General features: G+C 55.9%; 1 protein-coding gene across 2 annotated transcripts; it reads right to left on the bottom strand.

Moving 5' to 3' along the window:
- Positions 1 to 713: 713 nt before the first annotated feature.
- FRMD8 (FERM domain containing 8) lies at positions 714 to 22,731 on the bottom strand. Of its 2 annotated transcripts, none has more exons than XM_061202016.1 (11): positions 22,597 to 22,731; positions 22,208 to 22,292; positions 20,590 to 20,757; positions 17,780 to 17,881; positions 17,368 to 17,426; positions 17,072 to 17,238; positions 14,396 to 14,620; positions 12,426 to 12,549; positions 11,359 to 11,502; positions 5,118 to 5,322; positions 714 to 2,454 (listed from the first exon to the last, which is right to left on the bottom strand). In XM_061202016.1, the coding sequence occupies exons 2-11, from the start codon at positions 22,290 to 22,292 to the stop codon at positions 2,336 to 2,338; spliced, it is 1,398 nt and encodes a 465-aa protein (XP_061057999.1). In that variant the 5' UTR covers positions 22,597 to 22,731; the 3' UTR covers positions 714 to 2,335. The 2 variants fall into 2 exon arrangements, with proteins under 2 accessions (XP_061057999.1, XP_061058000.1); XM_061202017.1 differs by having other exon boundaries at positions 20,590 to 20,754.
- Between the last annotated feature and the right edge of the window lie 4,625 nt (positions 22,732 to 27,356).

Here is a 27,356-nt window from a genome sequence, read left to right as displayed (position 1 = left end):
AACCGCACTATTACCGGGACACGTGGCTTGCTCCTTCCAGCTCCTGAAATGTTCAGTGTGAACCCCAAGCCCCCAAACAGTGCCCACCCTCCAGGGCCCAAGCCCACAGTCACCACTGTTGCCTCCTGCGGGGCTCCCAGTGCTCTGGTGTGTGGGTCTTGTGCTGTCCCGTGCCCACCCGCCAACAGCACCTGTGGGAAACAGACTGCCTCCTGGCCAGGCCCGGGGCACGAGGAGACCTCAGGGCTGGCAGGAGAACCCCCCAGACCTCCTGGGTTCTCTGGCCTCTCCCCTGAGGCACTGGCATCCAGACTGGGCCCTGGGTCCCAAGCCCAGAGTGTGAGGTGCGAGCTGACAGCACAGCGTCCAGCAGGCTGGGCCAGTTGGGTTCACTGGACAGGGACAAAGCGTCTGCCTGCCCACCGCCAGCTCCTCGTTCCCCTGCTCCCTGCAGAGCTGTCACCTTGGTTCCCACCAAGAACCCCAAAAGCCCTCTTGGACCTTCCCACCTTGGGAGTCCCTCACCAACCGCTGAGACTAAAAAGCTTTACTCTGGGTTCTCCAACTGTGTCTAGCTTGGCAAGCCCAGCAGGCTGCATCCCTTCATGCATATTTGATGAAAAGCAAATACACAGCCTATAATTAACTCCCAGGCTGTAATTAACACACTCTCGTTATTTCATATCATAAACCACCCCCAAAATTTGCTGGAAATTGATTTTATTATTAATAAGTCACATGATACGAAGGGATAAGAATATTCAAAGGACATTTAGTAAAATACTGCTTTGCCCGAAAGGGCAGGCAGAAAAAGTTAAGGCACAATGGATGCTAAGAAAATAGGAAAAAGAGGCTGAAGAGTCAAAACAAGTTATCTGTGTGTACACACACACACACCCTCAGGCCCCTCAACCCATCAGATAAGAATTCACCTGGCATCAAAACAGTGAGTGGGATAAGATAACCAGAGGGCTGGGAGCCAGGGAGGGACTCCAGGAGGAGAGATGAGATGTCCTTTAGCTAGGACATTCCAAGAGACTGGAGACGCCTATTTATGATGACAGATAACAAAGTCCCTACTGCTGAAAGGCAAGCCACCTCGAAACATCTGGAGTGTTCAAGAGTCACCAAAGGGAGAAGGAGATGACTGGAAATCCGGAGACAAGAGATTCACATTTCCTCTCCCACATTCTCCCCCTGGGAAGGGAAGACAAAGCAAAGCCTGTGCTGAGCTGGGACTGCCTCAAGTCCCAGGAAGCACTCATGAAAGCCAGGGACCTACCACGGAGGAGCCCGAGGGCTGGGAGGCCCTCCCCGAGGCCAGCTCATCTGGGGGAAGGCAGGTGGGTGTGGGAAGAGGCATGCCCAGGCCACATCCAGCCTCCCTACAAGGTCCTCGGGAAGGAGGAGACCACTCCCGTCCTGGGGCTTCCTGGGCATGGGCCGGCCCCCTGGCTCAGGCCGGGTGAAACCACAGCGCCATCCTGGAAGGAGCGCCAGCGGCTCCGAGGCCGGCGGCAGCATCCTTGTGAGTTGCCCAAGTTCACAGCTTCATGGAACGGAAGCAGACAAAGAAAGATCAAAACTAAAACCTGCAGCCCAAGGGGGTTTGGGAGCTCCTCCGCGTGTGGAGTGTGGGTCCAGTGGACTTGTTGGTCCACAGGACAGCCAGCTCCCAGCACAGTGACGTCACCAAAGATGAGCAAGCACACTTTCCTTCTGGTCAGAGTGTCTCCCGCCCGCAAGAGAGGCCTGAGTGAGGGGCGCAGGGGCCATCCAGTTCCATCCAGCCGGGGAGGGCTTGGTGGAGGCCTCACCTTCTCTGTTCCTGCTGTGTTTCAATCCAGGGAGGTCCCCTGCCCTCTCCCCGCAGGGCCACGTCCCAGCCTGGTGGTGTGGGCTGGAATGCAGCGGAAGGAATGCGGGGATGTGGTCACCAAAGTCCAGGGGAAAGACCAAAGACACACAGTACGCCCAAGTGTCCTGAGCCCTATTCCTCCTCCAGTGGGGACACCTGCCTCCAGCGGGGACTTCAGGGCAGGGGATACTGTCCGTTTTGAGAGGGGCACAAAGGCGAGTCCCTGGGTGGGAGGGGGCGGCCAGAACCTGGTCAGATTCGTCCTGAGACTGCAGCGGGGCCTGGCGTCCGGAGGGAGGGCAGGCAGGCTGCAGGAGGGACCCTGCAGTAGCCCCCAGCTGGCTCTGCGTCCCGGGTACAGAAGTGACTTGTCCACACGCCGAGGCTGCCCTCCTCCCAGCACTCCCCCTCAGGTAGCATGATGCTGGGCCAGGCCCGGGGGCTGCCCCCATGCCCTCCTGCCAGGCACTGCGGCCCTCAGCCCTGCTCCAGGCTCTCGGTGGGCTGCACCACGGTGTAGCTCCCCTGGCCCAGGGAGTGTTGCCGGCTGAAGAAGGACGTGCTGCGCTTCGGTTTCACCCGCTTGATCCGCTCGCCTGTCAGGGAGCAAGAGAGACGCACTGAGGGGAGGGCTCCCCGGGAAGGGGGCCCAGCCCCAGGGGAGCCCCTTCTGGAGCCTGGTCAGAAAGAGCTCCCCTCTTCACTCCTGCCGGCTTTGTGAGCCTCAGCCCCGCCCCAGCTCTCCCACCAGCGACAGGACACGTGGGGTGGGTGGCCAGCCTCCAAATCAGAGGCCACCAGGGTTTGCGTTTGATGCTGGGCCTGCTGTGCTGTCTACACCTGTTCAAGAAGAGACCAGAGAGGTGTACAAACTTCCAGCTGTAAGTCACAGGGATGTAATATACAGCATACGGAACATGGTCAATAATATTGTAATAACTCTGTATGGTGACAGATGGTAACTAGACTTATGATCATTTCGTAACATATAAAAATACTGAATCACTATGTTTGTCAAAATCACTATATATATCACAATATATAATATATTGTATGTCAACTATAATTCAATTACAAAAAAAAAAAAGAAGAAGAAAAAAAGAACAGACCAAAACCACAAAATACCTGTAACATATACTACTGGCTGAAGGTAACCCTCAATGAGATAAAAAGACTTCCTTTTTTTGGCCTCACTACGAGGCTTGCGGGATCTTAGTTCCCCAACCAGGGCCCCAGCAGTGGAAGCCTGGAGTCCTAACCACTGGACCGCCAGGGAAGTCCCTAAAAAGACTAATTAAAAGTTAAAAATTTCAAGCCAGGTGATCAAGGTTAATATCAACAGTCATAAATCATGTTGATAAGGTACCTTTGATATGATCTAGTAAAAATGGCAGGTTACCTCTGTGATCTTCCTCCCCCAAACCCATAACCCCGTCTAATAATGAGAAAATCATAAGAGAAATTCCAATAAAGGGGCATCCTACGATATCCCCGACAAGTACGCCTCAAGACTGTCAAGGTCATCAAAAAACAAGGAAAGTCTGAGTAACCTGTCACAGCCAAGAGGAGCCTAAGGAGACATGATAACCAAATGTAGTGTGGTGTCCTGGATGGGACCCTGGGACTGAAAAAGGACGTTAGGTTAAAACTAAGGACTTTAGTTAATAATACTGCATCATATCGGTTCATGAATTCTAACAAATACACCATATTAACGTAAGACGTTAATTAAAAAAATCAAGCAACAAAAGAAAAATAGGCAACAGAAATGAACAGTAATGCATGAAGAAACTGTACGTGATCAAGCATGTAAAAATGATCCCACTTCACCAGCATCCAAACCCCAACTCCAATGAGTTCTCTGCCCCTCAGGACGATAACACCCATCGTGGGTGAGGGTGGGGAAGGCAGGTGCCTCCTTTTCTCCTGGGACGGGTACAGTGGGCACACGCTTTGACCCAGCAACCCCATTTCTAGGAATTTATCCTGAGGAAACAGTTCAGATTCCAGGTAAGGATTTGGCTACAGGTATGTTGTTTGTAGTAGCTGAGAACTAGAAATACAGTCAGCCCTCGGACAATGCCAACCCTCTGCGCAGTCGAAAATCTGAGTATAACTTATAGTTGGCCCTTCGTATATCCGTGGTTCCTCCTTATCCACCAACCATGGATTGTGTAGTACTACAGTATTTACTACTGAAAAAGACCCGTGTGTAAGTGGATCTGCGCAGCGCAAACCGGTGTTGTTCAAGGGTCAACTGTAACTATGATGTCCAACGACAGGGGATGGGGGGGAAGGGGCTGAGCTCACTAGGAGAGGAAGACAGCAACTGTGGTAACAAGTGTGTCAGAGAAAAATTATAAATTATTTTGCTTTTTCCGATGATAAAAATGACATGCTTGTAAAAATTTAAATGCCAGAAAGAAGCACGAATAAAAAAGGAAAGTTACAGCAGAGTTACAGATGGCTGCAGAGGGGTCTCTCCCTCCTTGTGCACGTGGACGCCGTTTCGCATGCTAATGAGCACCTAGTACCTAGTACTCGTACCTGATTTTCTCCTAGTACCTGGTTTTTTCTACTCAGTGCTATTTTGTGAACATCTTGCCATTTGAAAACCAAAAAAACCCCAAAAAAAACCCTTTTTATTCTGGAATAATTCTAGACTTACAGAAAAGTTGCAAAGATAATACATAGAGTTCCTGCATATCCTCATAAGCCTCTCCTGTGTTAGCACGGTCCGTCTGTTACCACGGTCCGTGTCATAACTAAGAACACTGGTACAGCTTTATTAACTAAGCTGCAAACCTGTGGATTTCACCTGTTCTTCCACAATGTCCGCTGTCTGTTCTGGGACTCGATCCAAGACACCACAGTGCACTAGGGTACGTATGGCATCTTTACCAGCTGCACTGATCCCACAGGGTGTGGGCCCATCGTTCCTGTACCCACACCTTTAATAACAGACACCGGTAGTTTCTAGTTTTTCACATCTCGACACGTCTGCGGACGCAGCAGTGAGAAGGGATGGAGAAGGGCTCTTCCTGCCGGAGCCCCGGAGGCCTCAGATTCCCTGTCGCAGAGCTCAGACGATGGGACACTGGTGCCCAGCCTGCCCCCCACCCCCCAATCCAGGTCCTGCCGCTGGGGGCTAACTCACCGGGTCTGGAATTGCTCCCCAGCTCCCTACCCTCCAGAGCTCCCAGTGGCGTGCGTGTGCACGCGTGTAGGTACACATGTACACCGCGAGGCGGTCACTCACCCTCCTCCACGTAGTCGATGGTGGAGAGATACTGGATCCGGCTGCACACCACGCTGCCCTGCCTCCGCAGCTGGGGGCGTTGAGTGGCGGGTGGTGAGTTGCCAGGGGCCGAGGCAGCGCAGGCCGCACTCTCCTGGGGGGCGGCGGGCTCCGCGGCCTGGCTCAGCTCGATGCAGTACTCGATGAGGCTGCTCATCAGTTCGGCCTGGGGGGGAGAGGGGGCCGGCGTGAGGCCTGGGGGGGAGCCCTGGCCCAGGCCCACCTCTCCCTACCTGCTGCAGAGCCAGATGAACCGAACCCACAGCCCCCTGCCCTCTGGTGGGGGAGGCAGTGAGGAAACCAACACCCTTTACGCAAGGAAGGAAGGGGGGGGGTGTGCTCTGTGGGCCAGGGGCAGGGGAGGCCTCCCATGTCGGGGGACTTCAGGGGTCAGAGATGGGGTGGGAAAGAAGGAACGCAGTTAGAAGGCGCAGGTCGGGAGGGAGCAGGAGGGCAGGGCTCTCGGCATGTGTGTTTGCTGAGAGAAGAACCCGCAGCCAAGGAGAAGGCGGTGGTGAGGTCACCGGGTGGGGAAGGCGGATCCCTCTGGGCACATTCTTCTAAAGTGACGTCTTCTCAACAAACTGGAAACATTACGCATGTTGACATAAAAGGTGATGTGACCAGATGTCAGCGGGCAAGGTCTGGGCACCATATGGTGGGGATGGCAGGGGATCGCAGACCCACAGACAGAAAGCTGCCAGCAGGTGGTGTCGCTTAGGCAGCATGTGTTTATGAAGTGTCACCCCGCTGCAGGCGGCAGGACACAGCAGGGACTGAGGTGGACACATGCCTGCCTCGTGTCCTAAGAAGAGAACCCGCTGGGGAGCAGGGTCAGAGGCCAAGGGGGCAGCCGGTGCCCACCTGCCCGACGGGGTGGCCCGAGGCCTCCCCAGAGCCACACAAGCCGCCCTGCGCAGGAGGAGCAGGGCAGGAAACCGTGCACAGGCGGGTCCGGGCTCCACACCGGCCTCCTCTCCTCCCTGAGGGAACTGCGCTGAGCTGAGAGGGGCGCTGGGCAGCGGGCAGCCGGTGGGGACAGGCCCTGAGCCCTCTGAGTTTCTCTAACACTGCTTGATGCTCCTGAGGTTCGGGGACGCTGCCATTATACCTCAGCCACATCCGACAAAATGAAATATCCATTCGGGATAAAACTCAGCAAACTAGAAACGGACGGGAACTTCCTTAACCTGATGACGGGAGTCTATGAAAAATGCACAGCTAACAACCACACTTACTCAGAGCAAGACTGAATGCTTGGGCTTCCCTGGTGGTGCAGTGGTTAAGAATCCGCCTGCCAATGCAGGGGACACGGGTTCGAGCCCTGGTCCGGGAAGATCCCACATGCCGCAAAGCAACTAAGCCCGTGAGCCACAACTGCTGAGCCTGCACTCTAGAGCCCACGTGCCACAACTACTGAAGCCCGCACGCTTGGAGCCCGCGCTCCGCAACAAGAGAAGCCACCGCAATGAGAAGCCCACGCACCACAACGAAGAGTAGTCCCGGCTCACCGCAACTAGAGAAAGCCCGCAAGCAGCAACAAAGACCCAACACAGCCAAAAATAAATAAATAAATTTCTAAAAAAAAAAAAAGACCGAATGCTTTCCCCTCAAGTCAAGGATGTCTGCTCACACCTACTCACCACCGTTAACGGGGATCCGAGGCAGTGCTATCAGCCAAGACAACTGAGAGGCATACAGACTGGAAAGTTAGAATACAACTGTCCCCGTTCATAGACAATGTAACTGTCCACACAGAAAATCACAAAGAATCTGCAAAAAAGATACTAGAAATAGTGAGTGAGTTTAACAGGGTTACAGGATGAAAGGATATATGGTAAGAGAATCAGCTGCATTTCTATACACCACAATGAATAACTGGAAATTGAAATTAAAAATAGTACCATCTCTGGTAGCACCAAAAACGGGGGAGGGGGAGATAAATCTAATAAAAGATGCACAAGACTTGTATGCTGAAAACCATAAAATGTTAGTGAAAGAAATCAAAGACAAATAAATGGAGATATAAAATAAATGGACTGGAAGATTTAAGAACATCTTTTTAAAAGACATTTTTTAGGAAAAAAAATCAAGTTATAGACTGAAAGAAGACATTTGCAAAATATGTATCAGCTAAGGGACTCGTAGGCAGAATATATAATGAACTCTTACAGCTCGGTAAGAAAACAAATAACCCAATTTTAAAAATGGACAAAGGAAAAAAAAATGGACAAAGGGAATCCTCTTGCACTGTTGGTGGGAATGTAAATTGATGCAGCCACTATGGAGAACAGTATGGAGGCTCCTTAAAAAACTAAGAATAGAACTACCATATGACCCAGCAATCCCACGACCGGGCATATACCCTGAGAAAACCATAATGCAAAAAGAGTCATGTACCACAGTGTTCATTGCAGCTCTATTTACAATAGCCAGGACATGGAAACAACCTAAGTGTCCATCGACAGGTGAATGGATAAAGAAGATGTGGCACATATATACAATGGAATATTACCCAGTCATAAAAAGAAACGAAATTGAGTTATTTGTAGTGAGGTGGATGGACCTAGAGTCTGTCATACAGAGTGAAGTTAGTCAGAAAAAGAAAAACAATTACCGTATGCTAACACATATATATGGAATCTAAAAAAAAAAAAAAAAAAAATTGGTTATGAAGAACCCAGGGGCAGGACAGGAATAAAGATTCAGAGAATAAAGATGTAGAGAATGGACTTGAGGACACGGGGAGGAGGAAGGGTAAGCTGGGACGAAGTGAGAGTGGCATGGACTTATATATACTACCAAATGTAAAATAGATAGCTAGTGGGAAGCAGCCGCATAGCACAGGGAGATCAGCTCAGTGCTTTGTGACCACCTAGAGGGGTGGGATAGGGAGGGTGGGAGGGAGACGCAAGAGGGAGGAGATATGGGGATATATGTGTATGTATAGCTGATTCACTTTGTTGTAGAGCGGAAACTGGCACACCATGGTGAAGCAATTATACTCCAACAAAGATGTTAAAAAAAAAAACTAAAAAAAAAGAAAAATGGACAAATGATTTGAACAGACATTCCATCAAAGAAGACCAATGGATAGCAAATGAACACACGGATGGATGATCAACATCATTAGTCATTATGAAAATGCAAATTAAAACCACAATGACTTATCACTACCATACAGTTATTAGAATGGCAAACAAACAAACAAAAACTGACAACACCAAGTGCTGGGCAAGGAGGCGGAGCTACTGGAACTCTCAGACATTGCTGGTGGGATGACAAAATGGTACAGTCACTTTGGAAAACCATTTGGTAGTTTCTAGTAAAGCTGATCATATGTTTATCATACAATCCAGTAATCCCATTCCTAGGTATTTATGCAAGAGAAATGAAGGCAAGCACCCACACAATAGCCTGTACACAAATGTTTAGAGCAGCTTTATTCACAAAAGCCCCAAACTGGAAACAACCCAAACAAGTGGGTGAAGAGCTGACCTGTAGTGTATCCATACAATGGAATACTATTCATCAATCAAAAGGAACGAACTGTTATACCACGAAATGTGGATGAATCTCAGGAGCATGAAGCTTAGTGAAAGAGGCCAGCGTCAAAAGGCTGCATACAGTATATATACTGTAGGGTTGGACCACTATTTGTTTATCTATCTACCAGTTGACAGACATTTATGCTGTTTCCAATTCTTTGGTTATGACAAACGAAGCTGCTATGAATATCTTAGTATAAGTCTTGTGTGGACATATATCTCCATTTCTCCTGGGTAAATATGATGCATGTGTTTATATGACATTCTGGAGAAAGCTAAACTCTAGGGATAGCTAAGGGGAGGTGTCAAGTAGCAGGTGAAGAGATGAGTCTTAAATCAGAAGCGAAATGTACAAAACAATTAAAAAAAAAGAAAAGCACAACCCCAAAGAGAAATTGGCAAAAGACTTCAACAAACAGGATATCCAGATGGTGGATACACACGTAAAAGACGCTCAGCCTCATTAGTGTGTGTGTGTGTGTGTGTGTGTGTGTGTGTGTGTGTGTGTGTGTGGCCAATTAAAACCACAGGGAGATCTGGGGGTGATGGAAATAATGCCAATTAAAAAATGGGCAAAAGATGTGAATAGACATTTCACCTCTAGGAAGATACACGGATGGCAAATAAGCGGCTCCATAGCTTGCCTGTGGTGGCAGTGGTTACGAGGGTGTGCGAACGTGTTAAAGCTCACTCTTATTGTAAATTATACCTCAATAAAGTTGACTAAATAATAAAGGAAGAAAACACAAGGAGATACCCCTCCTCACCCACCAGACTGGCTAAACGTTCAAGATGACAATACTAACTACTGGAGCAGCCAGCATCCGGCCACCGTGGGCGAGCGCCGAGCACGGCGCCTGCCTGCGACCCGGCCTGTCGGCTCCTGGGAGCGCACCTGGGCGCGCACACAGAGGACATGTCCAACACCGATCACGCAGCGTTGTCTGCAACAGTCCCGAACTGGAGACCCAAGTGCCCGTCCGCAATGGTATGGAAAAGTCAACACTAACAAATTCACATGTGGGAACACCCGAGAGCCGCATGAAAAACCAAAGCGCTGCCACCTGCAGTGGGGACGAGGACGGAGCTCACAGACACAGGGCTGAGCGCAAGACACCGGGCAGAACAGAACACACTGTGGGAACCCACTGCCCTAAGGCTCAAAACCAGGCAGAATGACTCTGGGGTGACACAAGTCAGGATGCGGAGGTCCCTTGGTGGGGGCAGGGCTGGGAGGGGGCTCAAGGGGTCTTTCTTAATCTGAAAGGTGTTACATGGGTTTCTTTGGGGAAATTTGCTGAGATTAAGAGGTCGGGGGCTTCGCTGGTGGTGCAGTGGTTAAGAATCCGCCTGCCAATGCAGGGGACACGGGTTCGAGCCTTGGTCCGGGAAGATCCCACATGCCAAGGAGCAACTAAGCCCGTGTGCCACAACTACTAAGCCTGTGCTCTAGAGCCCGTGAGCCACAACTACTGAGCCCACGTGCCACAACTACTGAAGCCCGCACGCCTAGAGCCCGTGCTCAACAAGGGAAGCCACCGCAATGAGAAGCCCGCGCGCCACAACGAAGAGTAGTCCCCTCTTGCCGCATCTAAAGAAAGCCCGCGCACAGCAACCAGGACCCAACGCAGCCAAAAATAAATAAATAAATAAATAGATTTATATATTAAAAAAAAAAAGAGTTGGGCACTTTTCTGCATGTATATTATAATTCAATAAAATGTTTACTTAAAAAAGAAGTCTACGGAATTCCTTGGCGGTCCAGTGGTTAGGACTCCGCGCTTCCACTGCAGGGGGCATGGGTTTGATCCCTGATCGGGGAACTAAGAGTGATGTAGAAAATATGATGTCACCAGCATAAAGGTTGCGACGGCCGAGTGTTCAAAGACGAGAGAGGGAAGAGCTAGGACAGGGAGAGAACTCCCTTGCGAGGCCCTGGAGAGGAGGCCCAGCAGGGGAGACCGGGGGAGAAAGGCAGGAGGCGGGAGGAGCCTGCAGGAGCGAGGGCAGGCACCCGGGTAGCGGGTGTGGCAGGGCAGAGGCTGCTGGGGTTGGAGCAGTGGATGCAGGGGTGGGAAGGAAGGCGCAGAGGGAGCAACGGGAGAAGCCTGGCTGTGGCGGGCCGGGGGGCCCGAGGTGGCGGCAGGAGGGGGCACGTGCTTTCACAGGAGTCCCTGGAGCCCGTCTCTGTGCTTGGGGCGGAGAGCAACGAGGCCCTGAGGCCTGGAAGGGCCCTCCCGGAGAAACCAGGGTGGGAGGGGAAGGGGTGGGGATGAAGGTTCCGGTGGGAAGACCAGGTGCCGAACGGATGAAAGTGAAACAAAGGCAAAGAGGGGTCTCAGCCATTCCACGCCTGCTTGTCACCTGAGAGCCCCGCTCACCGGGGGCTCAAGGACCGAGGGAGCCAGTGCGGGCTGGTCACACAGCACCGGGCAGCCCTCCACCAACCACTGCCGGGACGGCAGCTGCCCCGCCAGCTGGCCAGGCCTTCCAAACGCACAAGGGTGGCTCCCGGTCAGCAGGAGCCGGCCGCCTGGTCCCCAGGCCCTCAGCAGCCCTCTCAGCTCCTTGCCACCCAGCCTGGAGCCTCCCACTCAGCCTCTGGGACCCCCGAGCCCCATCCCCAGCCCCGGCGCAGGCAGCACCACCACTACCTGCTTGGAGTAGACCTTGAGGAGCTTGTTGACCGGCGTGCCCTCGCTGTCCCCGTCGAACTCCAGCCACAGGGCAGACTCTTCCTCCTCGGGAGAGGTGTGGTCCCACGACAGCTCCTGGAAGCGCAGGCCCAGCAGGACGTGCTGGCCAGCGGGAGACACAGAGCCTGGACTCCTCTGGGCAGAGGCCTGCTCCCCTGCCCCGTCCCACGCGGGCATCACCAGGAGGATACACCTGGCCAGGCTATTTACCTCCAAGGCTGAGCCTAAGCTCAGGTGTGAGCTTCTCTCAGGAGAAGCCGCCCCGCTTCCATCAGACCCTCAAAGGAGGCTGTGGTCCAGGGAGCATGAGACCCCCTAAACCACGCACTTCTCATCAGCGGGTCAAGCTCCTGACAGCTGGGGCAGTGACTCGGGGGAAGGAAGGTGGGGAGGGGAGACCTTTCCCCTGAGATCAGCTGGTTAGCATCTCAGCAGGAGGCCGGATCTGGGCCTGGCATGTTGGGGCACAGATGCCCAGCAAGGGCTGGGATCCCTCTCTGGGGACAACCAGAAGTCTCCCTCAAACTTCTCTGCCGGCTTAGCAGGGACCCCTGCCCAGGTGCAGAGAGGCCCACAGGGCAGGCTGCCGACACCACCTTCTACCCAGGCAGCCGAGACACCCAGCACCACATGGGGGAGGAGGAGCAGGACTCAGACAGCCAGGCGGGCTCCCAGTCGCAGGGCTTTTTGGGAAAACCACCAGCTAGTCTCCAGCCACTGGCCAGGCAGAGCGGCCAGGTCCTACCAGCCTCTCTCCACCAGCTGCAGCCTCCCCCTGTCCCGGCCACCGCCCTGCCTAGCAGGCTGGGCAGAAAGGCTGACCCACAGCAGACCCAGGGAAGCCCCCAGGATGACAGTGGAAGCCCCAGGGACATCTGAGGGAAGGAGGCCAGACAGGCCGCCCACCCTGCTTCCAGGCCAACCAGAAGCCTGAGGGAACCAGGAAGGCCTGGGTAATGACCCCACTCCCTTCCTCTGCAGTGAGGCCCCCACTCCAGGTCCCACCCTGGAGGAGCAGCAGGTACCTTCTCCCTGCTGTCAATGACATGCACGCCCTCCAGACTGATGGCCACAGACACTGGCTTTTGCCCGCCCCGGTGCAAAAAGCCCTGGGCTGGCTTGTCAACCTCGCCGTGGAAGAAGGCAGACCTGGGGAGGGAAAGTGGTGTTAGGCTGTCCCCTCCAGCAGCGAGCACAGATGGCCCAGGGTCTGGGTTCACCCACCAGGGAATGCTCTGGCCAGGCCCTGTCCCAGGCACCTGAGAAGCTTAAGCTGTTTGGGTGACTCTGAAGGTTAAATAGAAACCCACCCCAGGGGAGGGAGAAACTGAGGGGGCGGCGAGAGGGAGGCTTCGCGGAGGTAGTGGCATCTGAGCTGATCAGGCAGGACAGGAGGGTTTGAACAGGCAGGAGGAGGAACTGGGTGGCACGGCGAAGGGTGGGCACTGCAGGCAGAGGGCAGAGCATGAGCCCGGGTGTGGGACAGAGCAAGCTACGTTCAGGGAACAGCCAGGAGCCCGAGGGCTCAGGGTCTGGGGGCTGTGGTTGCTGGAGGCTGGGAGAGCCCCGCTGCCCACCGTCCCCCAGGGGCTGCCCAGGCAGGGAAGCAGCTTCAGGACTCGACACTGAGAAAGGGAAAGGGTGCATCAGCCTTGGGACGCCCACCCGCTGAGCTGTCCCCCCTCCATTCTGCCCCGCCACGGCCTCTTCCTCTCCTCTGGCTGCCCTGGGCCTTCGCCCACACGCCCCCTCACCCCTGGCTAAGCCAGAGCCCTAGTTAAATCCTGCAGCCCCGGGCGTCTATGGTGGCGCAGTGGTTAAGAATCCGCCTGCCAATGCAGGGGACACGGGTTCCAGCCCTGGTCCAGGAAGATCCCACATGCTGCGGAGCAACTAAGCCTGTGCGCCGCAACTACTGAGCCTGCGCTCTAGAGCACGCATGCTGCAACTATTGAAGCCCACGTGCCTAGAGCCCGTGCTCCGCAACAAGAGAAACCACTGCAATGAGAAGCCCGCGCACCGCAACGAAGAGCAGCCCACGCTCGCTGCAACTAGAGAAAGCCCGTGCGCAGCAACGAAGACCCAACCCAGCCAAAAATAATAAAAAAATAAAATAAATTTATTAAAAAAAAAAAAAAAATCCTGCAGCCCCGAGGACAGGACTGGAGACAAGCACGCTCCACCTTCAGTTCCAAGAGCAGCGCCGAGCACGGCCCGGTGCTCCCACTCCAGGAAGACTCCCACAGGCTCGGTTCAGAGCTGGGACTCTTAATCCGCTGAGGAACTGAAGCAACCCAAAGAGTGGCCACTTGCCCGCCCGCACCTCAATTTTTCACTCTCTATTCGATCCTATCAGCACACACGCATCTCACTCACCATAAAAGCTAAAGACCTTTTGCCGCCCCACGCCCACACTGCTGCTCCGTCTCTGGGCTCCGTCTCACAGCGCAGCTCCTGAGAGAGCTAGTTACACTCACTGATTCTTCTTCTCATTGTCCTCCACCCACTGCTACCCCCAAGATGCTGGAGCCAAGGTCAACTATCAGCCACTCGGGACCAGTTGAACTTGACCTTGAAGCAGCAGCACCTGAGGCTTGGTCACTCCCTCCTCCTCAACACCTCCTTTTGGCGGGCTGGTGTAGACCCTCTTTTGTTTACCGAGGTGTCTCCAGCACCTAGAGGGTGCTGGCGCACAGTAGGCACACAGGAGCTATTGGCTAGACGTGCCTGCATGAATGAGGGCTGGCTGAGGGGGAGGTGGGCAGGTCCGTGGACCACGTGGCTGCGGCAGGAGGAAGGAGAGGACCTGTCCGGTGTCCTAGCCCCTGACGGGGAAGGGGGCGGACGAGTGTCTAGCCTGGGACCCGCGGGGCCCAAGGTGCTGGCATCCGGACACACGTGAGGACAGAGCTCAGCGGGAACGGAGATGGGCTCACGGGCCGCGAGGGAGGGACAGTGGGCCTGGGGCTGTGGCCGCGGCCAGGGAGCCGCTCACCCGTAGAAGGGCAGCTCGTGGCACTTGAGGAGGTAGGCGCGGTAGTGGGGGCTGAGGGAGGCCTCGTGCTCGCTCTCGCTGCCGGCCACCTCCTTCACCCTGCTGTAGGCATTCAGCAGGCCCTGCTCGCCAGTTCCGGCCTTGGTCCCACGGCCCCGGAGGGCAGCGAAGAGCCCGTGGCCCCGCTTACAGAGGTGGGCAGGGAGGAAGGAGTCCAGCTTCTCCCTGTGGAGGAAGGAAAACGGGGCCCAGCATGAGGACGGCTCCGTGCCTGCGGGCTGGGGAGGCGCCGAGGTTCCCAGGGCGTGGGGAGGGCAGGGGGCGCCCTGCACACGGACCCCCAGAAAGCCCACTGCCGAGATCCCTGCAGCATGAGAGGCCTGAAGGAGAAGTCAGGAGACCGGGATGAGAGCTGAAACCAGGCCCACCCCAGAAGCAGACTGTGGCCAGGGGAAGTTTTCGATTTCTAAACTAGTGATTTTACAACCAAGAAATGGTCCAAGTGACCTAGAGCTATCAACGTTCTGTTCTGCCAAATAGGGAGGTAAAAAAACCACCAACCTACAACTCATCAGCACAGGGTCATGAAGGAAAGGGCATTTTCAATCACACACACAGAGTCGGGAAGCATCCTGGCGTAACGGCACTGTTCTTCCCCCTCAGGCAGCCCCCTGACTCTGGCCAGGCACTGGCCCTTCCAGGTGGACTGCAGCCGGGGCCCAGCCTACGAGCAGTGAGCGCCCTCTCCAAGCCTATGTCTCCACGTTTAAATAAGGACACGGATCCCTACTCACATGGACGGGCGCCGGCATGTGCCTGGCATGTGGTGGGTGCCAAACAAATATGGCCGAGGTTGTCACTGTCACCGAAGAGGGGAGGGGTCCCTGCGGGGGCTTCTGGAGGACCAACACCCCGGGCCATGGGAAGGGATGGCTGGCCCTGCAGCAGGGCTGACGCAAGGAAAGACCCTGATGCCCGGAGAGGCATGAGGAGGGGCATCCAGGGGGCTGCCCCCACTTCTCAGGGCTGCCGTGGGCATCTTCATCATGTCCCCCGACATCCCTGCTTCCAGCCACAGCGCCCACTCATCACTGGAAATCTCACCTTCCCACTCCCAGTCCACAGGGTTTGTGCAGGCTCATGGCAGGTCCTAAGGGAGGATCTGGGCCTCAGCCAATCAGCACCCTGGCCACTCTGTCTCCTTTGGGTGGACCTCGGCCCAGTCACCACATGAGTCTTAGGACTCTGGTCACGTGAGGGACGAGGTCTCTCCTTGCCAACATGCAACTATTGTGGCCATCGGGCCACCACGAGGCAAGAGCCTGTCTGAGTGCGAGCTGGCCCAGAGGACACAGGGCTGGGCGAGCAGAGTGAGGACAGGGTCTTGGGGTTGGGGGTACCCAACCGGAGCCCCTGCATCTCAATCACCCCAGACCCATCCATTTCTTGACAAAGTCCCTCAAGTCCAAATAGTCTGAGCTGGATTCGCTGTCACTTGCAATAGGACCAGACATGCCCATCACGAGAGCCAGGATTTCTACGGCTGCCAGCCTCCAGCCAGCTCAGCTGGGATCACTCAGGCTCCACTGAGCCCATGGTGGCCCCTGCTGGGCCCCGACACAGGGCCCTGTCTCTGTGCATCCTCCCACCCCAACACAACTGTACCCTGAAGGGCTGGTGTGGGTTGGAGCCCTGGGTCTAGGACAGGCTGTGTTCAAAGTTCATCTTCAGGGCTTCCCTGGTGGCGCAGTGGTCAAGAATCCGCCTGCCAATGCAGGGGACACGGGTTCGAGCCCTGATCCGGGAAGATCTCACATGCCGTGGGGCAACTAAGCCCGTGCGCCACAACTACTGAGCCTGTGCTCTAGAGCCAAGCCACAACTACTGAAGCCCGCGCGCCTTATAGCCAGCGCTCCGCAGCAAGAGAAGCCACCGCAATGAGAAGCCCGTGCACCGCAAGGAAGAGTAGCCCCCGCTCGCCGCAAGTAGAGAAAGCCCGTGCGCAGCAACGAAGACCCAATGTAGCCAAAAATAAATAAAATAAATAAATTTTTTTAAAAAATTAGAAAAAAAAGACTACATAACTGTTACCAGTTTAAAAAAAAAAAAGTTCATCTTCTTTGGAAATATCTCTAAACCTCAAGATTATTGTTCACAGAGGTCAGAGACAGCCTGGTCTGCTTCCAGGGTAGACTCAATCGTCACGACCCCAAGCCCTGCCAATTCACACAGCAAAGAGCACGGCTTCTAGAGAGACGGGTAGGAAGCACAGAGCCGGCATACTGGAGCATCCAGGAAATGGGGCCTCGTCCCTGGAGTTTGAGACTAAGTGAGACTGTCACTGACAACTGGAACTCAGTATTTGGCCACTCCCTGGCTGCGACCCCCAAAAAGAACAAGCCCAACTCCCCCTGACCTCACACGGAGGCCGGGCTCCACCCTCACACACCTCTGGGGGTCCTCTCACGGATGTCACTTCCCCCGTCTCCCACTGCCCAGGCCCCTCAGCCCAGAGCAGACGAGGAAAAGGAGGTTCAGAGAGGTGGGGTGACTCACCCAAGGTCACACAGCGTCAGGGCCTCCTGACTCCAGGACCTGGCAAGACCACTTGTAACCAGGATTCCGAGGTCACCCTCCCCACCTCGGGCCCCTGCCTCAGGTCACGCTGGCCCTCACCTCAGGGCACAGGCAGTGGGCTGGCCAGGCTGGTAGGGCCCGAGCTGCACGCGGCACACCAGGGCGCCCAGGGCCTCGCAGTCCTCCACGTCACATGGGTACCGAGCAGCCAGCACGTTGCCCTTGGCCTCCTCGTAGAGCAGCCGCAGAACCTCCTTGTCGTGGATCTGCAGGCCGGTGTGGCAGGGAGGGGTGGCTCAGCTGGGTGGGGCACCAGTGTCCAGGGGTCATGACAAGGGGAGGCTGGACACAGGGCGCCAGACCTGGGTGGTACCGACTGGGAATCCCTGCCTCACCTGGAGCTCCCGCCGTTTGGGGAAAAACACGTTCCTCCGGAACTGCAGGGAAGGCTCATCTGGGGAGAGAGGAGGGGGTCACCGGCCGGCCGCCCCACGCCCCACGCAGCCAGCTCTGCCCTCTCCCCAGCTGGCCCAGTCTCCTGTCCCCAAGCCTCCTCCACCACCACTGAGAAAACCCCCGGGCTGTGCAGAGACAGGGGGCGTGGCTTATCTCAAGCTGCTCACTGCCCCCCCAGCCCACCCCTCCTGGGCTCCTCTCAGGGACCCCTCCCTCCTCTGGGGGAGATGCCGACCCTGCCTCTCAGCCAGGGCAGCTCCACCTGCCAGGGGAGGCCTGGCTGGGCCCGGAGTCCGTGCTCCAGACCCCGGTGGGCCCCTGAGACGGGGACGCACAGGCAGCAGCACTGACCCATGGCCACGTCATCGTCCGGGGCATCGGTGAATCGCAGCAGCAGATCCTGCCACTGGCGGCCCAGCTTGTAGGGCTGGTGCTTGGGCTTCAGCTGCACCTCTGCAGGACGACAGGGGAAGTGGCCATGAAGCCCTGACCAGTGCAACTGCCACCCACTAACAACAACAATGCAGAGATGACGCAGTCATGACCAATATTAACTGAAGTAGGTACGAAGTGTCCAAAACCATTTCAAGTGGTTAAAGGCAACTGCCCTGCAATAACCCTACCCTCATTTCATCCAATGAAAATGAGGCTCAGAGAAGAAAAATGAGGCTCAGAGAAGTTAAGGTGCTTGTCCAAAGTCACACAACAGGGACTTCCCTGGCAGTCCAGCGGTTAAGACTCTGCGCTTCCACTGCAGGGGGCGCGGGTTCGATCCCTGGTCTGGGAATTAAGATCCCGCATGCCGCATGGCTCAGCCAAAGAAACAAAAAAGACCTCAAAAAAACAAAGCCACGCAGCAAGTGAGAGGGGGTCAGGTTCCAGGCAGAGTCAGTCTCTGACTGTTCCCTACGGTGCCCAGGATGGGCTGGAGCCGAGAGGCTGTAGCAGACGGAAGGTGCTGGGGCCGGTGGTACAGATGGCCCCAGCACCGCCGTTAGGAAGCAGAGCCCAAAGCTGGTAACTGAGGCCCAAAGGCCCAAGGGGCTGTTCTCCCCTGCTCCTGGCCCTGCCTGGGCCTCTCCCCGGCCAGCCTCCACCCCAGCATCTCCCCCGGGCGCTCTGGGCTCCAGCTGATCTTCCATCCTGCAAGCTCCCTGCCTCAACGCCATGCCACCCAGCTGCCACCAGAATCAGTGGCTCCACCAGGAAGCACTCCTGGCAACTTGCTCCTGGCAAGCCTTCCCAGCACACTTTAGACGGTGAGTCCCCTGAGGGCAGGGACACTTTCACTCCTGTTCCCCACCGGACCCCTAGCATCTAGCTCTCTGCCCGGCACGAGGTGGTGGGCGGGTTGCTCTGCACATACTTGCGAGACGAATGAGGTAACTGGCTAGCTGGGACCCCGGGACACTGTCCACGGTCCCCAGCCAGCCTTACCCCCTGAGCCCCAGCAGCTCAGAGGACTCCCGTTATCAGAAGAGGCCTGCGCTGACCCTGCCTTCCCACGCTTCCAGATGGGGCCTTCCTGCCTGGAGGCTGTCACCCCAACGAGACCGACAGTCCCTGGAGCCCTTTTCCATGCAGAGTGACAGTGGCATGGAGAAGGTCAAACCCTCCCAAATATCCAGCTTGAAGGGCGGCTCCAGCAGACAGCACCCCGTCCCTGGGGTTTATGTCACCGCCTCACCCACTCCGGGCATGGTGCGGGGACCAAGAGCTCTGAAGGGCCCGAGTCAAAGCTGAAGTGGCCTTTCAGCCTTCCTGAACCCAGCCTGCGAACAAAGTGGGCGCTGACTCCGTGCTGGGGCCTCTGGGATGGGGCGGTGCCCCAGGGTGACCCACTGGCCACACAGGCAGCCCATTCATGTTCTGGTGATGGGGGAGGAGGAATGCGACGACGAGGGAGTGGGGGAGGAAATAAGCTGCCCCACTGCAGGGACAGGGCGTCTGAGGCAGGGCAGGGGCCCCATGAAACCACCCCCAGCTTTCCAGAGACACAAGCCAAGGGGCCCGCGGTCCTGACCAGCAGCCAGAAGGGTGAAGGAGGGGCAGCTGAGCTGGGTGGGGAGCGGCCAAAAGAGACGAACCAGCAGGAAGAGGGTGGGCGAGAGCGACAGCTGGGCAGGAAGCTGCCACTAGAGGGTGGGGGTGGGGAGACAGGCACTCCCTCTCCTACCAAGCGGGCACACCCTCCCTCCAGGGCACAGGCACAAACTCCTAGGGGCCCAGGGACCAGGCACACCCTTCTTGCCCCTGTTCCTCTACAAGGGAGGAGAAAGAGCACAGAAAACATGCCTGGTCCCGGCACCAGCTGGGGCATCCTCTCCTGGCCCCTCTCCTGACCAAGCCAGCAGGCTAGCAGCCCTCTTCTGAGGCCCCAGGGAGCTCCCTGCTCCCCCCCACCTCATGTCCCCCAGGCCTGCGGGCTGGAGGGCCCCCACTGCCCTCATCCCCACTCCACCCGCCCGCCTTGGGATCTCAGCCTGAAAGGGCAGGACAGAGTGATCATGGGCCAGAAACCAGGCAGGGCTGGAGGCCCCCTGCAGAGAAGCTGGGTTCCCACGCATCCTCCCCACCCTCAGGAAAAGTCTCATCCTCAGGGGTGGCTGCTTCCTGGGCCGGGTCCCACCTTCCTCCCTGCCTCCACGGAGCAGGATGCAGCTCAAGGAGGCTGGCTGGGGTCCACCCAGGCTTCCATTCTGATCTTGGTCCCACCACTCACTGGTCCCACCGCTCCAAACCTCAATTTCTTCATCTGCGTGACCAGGCTGGGCCATGAGGATAAGGTGAAACTCTGCTTGCAAAATGCCAGCTCAGGCTGTGGCACAGACCACGTGCTCGGTGAACACGCGCCCCCTCCCTCCCTGTCTGCCGCCCCCGCCCCTCCTGATGCTCAGGCTCCAGCAGCACTGAGGCTGAGGGGTAGGCTTGGCCCCTCCTCTGCCTCCAGCACAAAGAAAGGAGAGACGGGGGCAGAGGAGCCAGGCCACCTCTCAGGGCTCTGGGTCCTGAAAGCCACGGCTAGCTCCAGGACACAAACAAGTCCCACCTTCCCCTGATGTATAGCGGCCAGAGGTTCCAGAAGCTGCCCCCTCCTTCCCCACCGGTCAGCGCCCTTCCAGCCCTTCCGCCTGGGCTTCTCACTGCCAACCAAGTCTTACCCAGCAGAGGGGAGACAAGCCAGAGCGCAAAGGCATCCAGGGCAACATCCGGGAGCTGCAGGACCTCACGGACGGTCTGATGCAGCTCGTGGGCAGTGAGCGAGGGCAGGTTCTCCACGGCCAGGGGCACCACTGTGTCATCCGCCAGGTACACCAGCACGTCGGCTGCTGCAATGGAGGCCAGGCAGGGTCAGCTGGGCCCACTGCCCAGGCATGCCAACCAGGCACCCTCCACTCCCCGCCCTGGGGCTGCAGCCCCCACCCTGCACCCCTTGGGGTGACCAAGGCTACATTCCAGAGGCAGAGCCCCAGCATCCCCAAAGGACCCCGTGAAGAGTGCTGTCTGTTAGGACTTACTGAAGACCCTCAAACCACCCAGAAACCCAGCAATTCCAGCCCAGGGACCAGCGCAGACCCACCGTAACCCCCAAAAGTTCAAATTAGGGCTGGCTGCTGCACCCACACACACTCCCCTGGCAGCCCCAAGGACTCTGGTGTGCTTTTTCCCTGAAGGAGAACATTCTACAGGTGGAACTGAGGCAGAGATAGATTGAACCCATCCTGAGGTTACAGTAGTTAGTAAATCAAGCAGGGAGGGAGACAGCTATTATCCTTAAGCCAATCACTATCTCCCTCTGGCCCAAGCTAAGATGGGGACAGAGGATTCTCAAGGCCACCCCAGGGTAAAGCAAGTTCCAGGGCTCAGCTTCCTTAGGACTCTTTAAGACTCAGGACTCAACACGATGGCCTTTCAGTGTTAAACAGAAGTACAATCCAAAAAGTTGAGTGTTCCCTTGTGACAGCCTGTGGGATGCCTATTTGGAGCCTGGACCCAAAAGGAGACCCTTGAAAGAGCAGCCAGGTTCAAATCTCCATCACTGGAACCACAGGTACCATTGAAGAAGCACTCAGCTTCGAGGCCAATATACTCGGGTTCCAATCCTGCCTGGCCTCTGGCTAGTTGACTGATTTCAGTAAGTCAGTGTGTCAAATGCCTCAGGTGCAAAGTACGGCTAATACCAACCCCCCCCGCCCCCCCACCACGAGCTTCTGTGAATCAAATAAGATGAAGCCTGTGAAACGCAAAGGTACAGTTTATCACTAACACAAATGAAGGTGCTTTTTGGATCCCCAGTCTGTCCTGCTCTAACAGCTACTCTCTTGAGAGATCATACAATAATGTCCAGGAGCCTGAAATTCAAAGGGAAATCTGGGACAGTGAAGGCTCCAGTATCCTGTCACTTAACCTCTCTAGGGCCCAATTTCCTTCCTATAAAATGTAGATAATGATCTTTGCTTTCAAAAGGCTATTTACCAAACAAAGAAAGTGAATATGTCATTTTTCATTCATGAGATTTCGTTTGAATTTCATGGCTACCTAAGATTTTACAAGTGAGGAAACAGAGATTCAAGAAAGGTACCCAACTCAGCCAGTAGCCCAGTGACAGAGCCCAGGTCCCCGGACTGACTTGTCACTTTTCCACCCCTCAACAGACCTTATTTGTTAATTAATAAATAAGATTCTCTTCAATGAAAGAGATAACAAGCCAGGGCCACTTCCTCAGGGCTGGGGCCCTAGGAGGGTACAGCGGGGAGAAGACTGGGGACAGGGACCCACCTCGGGCTCCCACGGAGGACACGCTGCTTCGATGGGACCGATCAGCGAGGCCGGGTTGCCCAGCATTGTCTTCTGTCCCGTCCATCTGCAGAGGAAAAGAGAAAAAGCAGCTACTGGAGAGTCCGGAGCCCTTCAAGCTCTCACTGAGTAAGGAAGGGGTCCCGAACTGATCTACGAAGGTGAACAACCAGGGCTGGAGGCACTGGTGTGCTGACTAGCGGGGTGAGGGGTGGGAGTCCTCAGCCAACTGGAGGTCGGGGCAGGTGGAAGGGGTCGGGGCCGTGGTGGTCAGAAGACGGGTTAAGTTCGGTTCGCCGGGGTGCCCAGGCACGGCACGGCGCACCCCTGTCCGGGGCGGGGGCCCGTGCAGGGCGTCGCCGCTCTCTCACCTCGCAGATACGCAGCGCCCGCCGCCTCAGTCCAGGTTCCTGCCCTGACCCTGGCCGCCAGCTGCTGCCCCGGCCTCACAGCCGGCCGGCACTCTGAATCCCGCTTCGGCTCCAGCTCCCGGGGCTGCTACGCGGAAGCAGAGGCGGAGGAAGCGCCGCACACGGCCCCGCCTCTCCGGCCCGCAGGAGCCAATCGGAGCTCGGAGCCGCCGCGCACGCGCCCTGTCTACCGCCCACGCGCTCACGCCCCTTGCCCGCTCGCGGCTATCGCGGCCTCACGCCTCCAGCTTCCTGTGGCTGCGTTGCGAAACTGCCTCGCCACCTACCCGAGTGACTTGGGGGGCCAGTGGCCCACACACACGGGTCCCGTCTGTTGGCCGGTAACAGGGTGTGGCGAAGGTTCAAGGAAATCGGGAATGGGGGCGCGAGCTCTGGTGCTCAAACGCGTGTGACTTTGGGCCGGTCCCCTCACCTGTAAAAGGGAGATGCTTCGTGGGTGCGTATCATGGAGCCACACTGTGCTGGGCGTTGGGTAAAGGTGACGCAAGCCGCCGCCTGTACTGCAGCGCCTCGAGGCCGTGAGGGGTGATAGGCTCTCCGCGGTGGTCAGGAGACAGGGTCCCTGTCCCGGCTCATCCTGGACAAGCCCCTTCGCCTCCAGGCCTCAGTTCCCTCCTCTGTAAAATGAAGAGGTTGTACTCGATGACCTCCAGAGATCCTCAGATTACATGTCAGAAATCCAGGCTGGGCACACCTGTTATTCCAGGGAGCAGTCACGTGAACCTTCACTACCTTGGACACACAGCCTGGGACACCTTGCGTCGTTCGCAGGCTGGGAGAGGCATTGGGGCCCCGAAGAAACAGGTGTGAAACCACTTATCCCCAGGGTCATGTCACTAACATGTATGTCCTGGCAAGGCCAGCATGTGTGCCTGAGGTGTAGAGGTGCCTCAGAGAGAAAAACAGGTCCATACGGCGCCTTCCTAAGCCAGAGTAGCCAGAGGTTGTTTGTTCTAAGTGACAACAATGGGCTGGGGGATCAGGAGGGTGGGGGGGTGGGAGGTAGAGGGCTCGCCCTGCCCTGATTCCAGCGCATTGGAAGGCAGCTCCAGCTCCTAACCCAGTCCAAGTTTCCTCAGTATTTGAAACAGCTCTTTGCCTGCCCTGCGGGACCCACACTGCCCCACGATTGGCCCATTACATCATGTTTTCCTTCCCAGCATGATCTAAGGACTCGAGGAAGCTCAGATATGAGTAGTGGGAATCGGCATCTCCCTCCAGGTTCTCAGCTCTGGGACAGGCCACAGTGGCCTGGTGGCCTCCCTAAACCAGCTGGACTGAAGTGTGAACACAGTTCGGTGTGTTGAGTGCTTACTGGGTGTGCGGCCTGGGCTGGGGCAGAGGATGGAGACCTGGGTGAGACGTGGCCCCTGCCCTCAGGGGTTTCACTGGGGAGTGGAGGGAGAGAGGAGAGAGAAAGAAGCCCAGGAGAGATGCATGTTTATTTATTTAATTAAATATTTATTTATTTGGCTGCACCGTGAGGCATGCAGGATCTAGTTCCTTGGCCAGGGGTGGAACAAGGGCCCCCTGCATTGGGAGCGCAGAGTCTTAACCACTGGACCACCAGGGAAGTCCTGAGAGATGCATGTTTAAAGCTACATAAGATGACAGAGTTGCCTTAAGAGCTATAAAATGTCACAAGCAGGAAGAGCAGCGTCCTCAATTCCTGAGCACCTACTGTACTTTCCCGTGTGTTTCCTCACGTCATCCTCATGGACCTTGGGAGTGGAGATGAGAACACTAGTAGCTGCCATTTGCGGAGCATATACAATGTGCCGGACCCTTTTCTAAGTGCTTTAATCTTTATAACACACTAAGTTAAGAGGTGAGTATTATATTTCCATTTTATGAGAAAACAGGATCAGAAAGGTTCAGTAACAAAGCTGACGTCTGGCAGTACGTGTGGTGGTGGTGAGGAGACTGGAACCCAGATCCAGCGAGGAGCGGCGCTGGAAGAGATTCCTGAAGGCATTCCAGGTAGCGGGAGGTGTGGGAGCATGGTTAGGACACCAGGGAAGCCCTGGGCCATCAGAGCACAGCAGGTGGGAAGGTGGGGTTGCACCTGGGGGTTGGGGCATGAACACCAGGGGTAGGGCTGTGGTGGGTTTAGCAGCCAGTGAGGCCATTTTGGAGGTCGTGAGCTACAGAATGTCAAGATCAGAGCTCTGCTCCGGCAGACAGAGGGTCAAGCTGGTGGAACTTGCTGGAGGATTGGAGAAGAGCTAGTCAGGGGTGGGGCTGCCCTTCTGCCAGCCTCTGGGGAGTGACAATGGGTCTCCTTTGAGCTGGGGAGGTGTGGTGGGATTAGAGAAGAGAGTGGGACCCATTCTGAAGTGACAGGGCAGCCTGAAGGCCTTTAGAGCCAAGAGGCCTTAGACTTAGCAATCTGCTGGGTGGTCCTTTACTTTTGCAAACAGTAAAGGCCCACAGAGGGATTGCCCAGCATCACTCAGGAGACAATGAGCTGCAGAACTAGGATAACAGCCCAGCTTCCGTGAGAGACCAGTACTCGGGAAGGGCTTTGGGGGCAGCCCCAGGGGGAGGGGTCAGAGACGGAACCCTGCTTCCTAGAACCTGTTCACCCGCGAGAATGTGGTGGGGGTGGATGTGTTCTGCTTTGGCAGCAGTGGGAGAGGAGACGCATCAGCAGGACTGGTCCTTGGGCATTTGATGGGAAACTAAGAGCTGTAAGAGATCTGCAGGGGCAGGTTGGGGGTATTTGGAGGACTTTACATTCTTTGGGGCCCGTTGGAGATGGGGACAGAGAATTGGAGACCCAGGGCTGGCTGCAGGGCAGCCCACTAATGCTGTTCCCTCACTTGTCCACTCATTCATTTCTCCTTCATTGCCTACGCTGTGCCACACATAGTTCTAAGCCTTTAAGATAACATTAGTGGACAAAACAGCCAGAGATCCCTGCTCAGACAGACAACAAGTTAATTGCATAGTGTGTCAGAAGGTGATGAGTGAAAGAAAAGGTTGGACCAGGGAAGGGACACCTGGAATGCTGAGCAGGTGGGGCAGATGGCAGCATTCAGCCCAGTTAGGGCGGGCTCGCTGCGCAGGTGAGTCTGAGCCCAGGCAAGAGGAGGCCGACTGGAGGAGGGAGCAGCCCGTGTGAAGGCCGGGGGGCGGGAGCCTGTTGGAAGAGGAGAAGGAAGCCAGGGTGGCCGGAGGAAGTCAGAGAGTAGGGGTGGCACCTCGAGGGCACCTGGAGCCTAGGAAGGCTTTGGTTTTTTGTTTTTTGGGGGTTTTTTTGATGGTGACGCGTGGCTTGCGGGATCTTAGTTCCCCAAGCGGGGATGGAACCCATGCCCCCTGCAGTGGAAGCGTGGAGTCTTAACCACTGGACCACCAGGGAAGTCCCTGGAAGGCTTTGGTTTTGACTCTGAGCAGGATGGGGACATTGCAGGGTGTGGAGCAGGGGGGAGACACGGTCTACTTCAGTTTCAACTGTGTCATCTGAGTGCTGTGGAGGACAGACTGGAAGGGGAAGTGGGTGGGTGGGAGGGACAGGGTGGGGGCAGGGAGGCCAGCTATGGACAGGAATCCAAGTGGAGGTGATGATGGCTGTGGGCCAGGGCAGTAGCAGTGGAGGAGGTGAGGAGGGGTTGGATTCGGGATCTGTTTGGAAGGTAATATGAATGCAGTTTCCTCACGGAATGGTGGTGAGCTTGAGAGAAAGGGAGGGGTCAAGGCAACTCCAGGGGTTGGTGACACGTTTGGGGACTTCATAGCTTTCTCTGGGCAGTGGTGCCTGAGCCCTGGATCTCCGTGCCCTTGAGAGAAGACCCCCTCCTCCTCAATCCCACCCCAGGCCCCAACTTCCCAACATTTCTGAGAACAGAAATCTGACGGAATATTTTATGGCTGTTGATGTGAAGAACGTGTTACGTCTGTACGGCACCATTCTCTCCGCATTTGCAGCCAAACCTGCAGTCAGCACCTTGCCTGCATCCACGGGTCTGCCCCCTTGTCCTGCCCCATGTTCCGGTAGCACGTGTGCATCCCACCCTGCCACCACATGCCCACCACTGCTGTCTCCCGGGCCTTACGTCATAGGAATCGATGTGAAGTTGCCAGAGAAAGTCAGGAACATGACCCTGGATGATGTGGTCCTGAACATGGACACTAACAAAAGAAATGCTCACATATTGAGGTGTGGGGAAGTCATGCTGGCTTATACCTGAGTTAACTTGAATTTGATGCTAACTAGAACAGCCTGTTTGTGGCCTATCAAACATACACTGTACATCTGCTTTAATTATTAGAGAAAAGGGTACATTGACCAGAAGTAAAGAATGTCCACATTAAAAATAAAGATTAGGGACTTCCCTGGTGGTCCAGTGGCTAAGACTCCACGCTCCCCATGCAGGGGGCCCGGGTTCGATCCCTGGTCAGGGAACTAAATCTCGCATGCCGCAGTTAAGAGTTCACATGCTGCAACTAAAAATGCTGCAGGCTGCAACTAAGACCTAGCACAGCCAAATAAAGAAATAAATAATAAATAGAAGATTAAGTGCCTCTCTTCCTGGGACGCCAATGCTGGTGCTCCTTCGATGATAAGTCTCACTTCCCAGGCGCCAAGGCCATACTGACTCTCTGTGTATGTGCTGATCTGTTTTTTTGAAACCATGAGGAATGTATCCCTGACTTGTTTGATGTTCTTTGTTCTGACAAGACATAAAACTGTGCTG

Source organism: Eubalaena glacialis, chromosome 10 (assembly GCF_028564815.1).
Source record: "Eubalaena glacialis isolate mEubGla1 chromosome 10, mEubGla1.1.hap2.+ XY, whole genome shotgun sequence".
NCBI lineage: Eukaryota > Metazoa > Chordata > Mammalia > Artiodactyla > Balaenidae > Eubalaena > Eubalaena glacialis.
The sequence above is the reverse complement of the archived record's forward strand: the minus strand, read 5'-3'. Positions and strand labels throughout refer to the sequence as shown.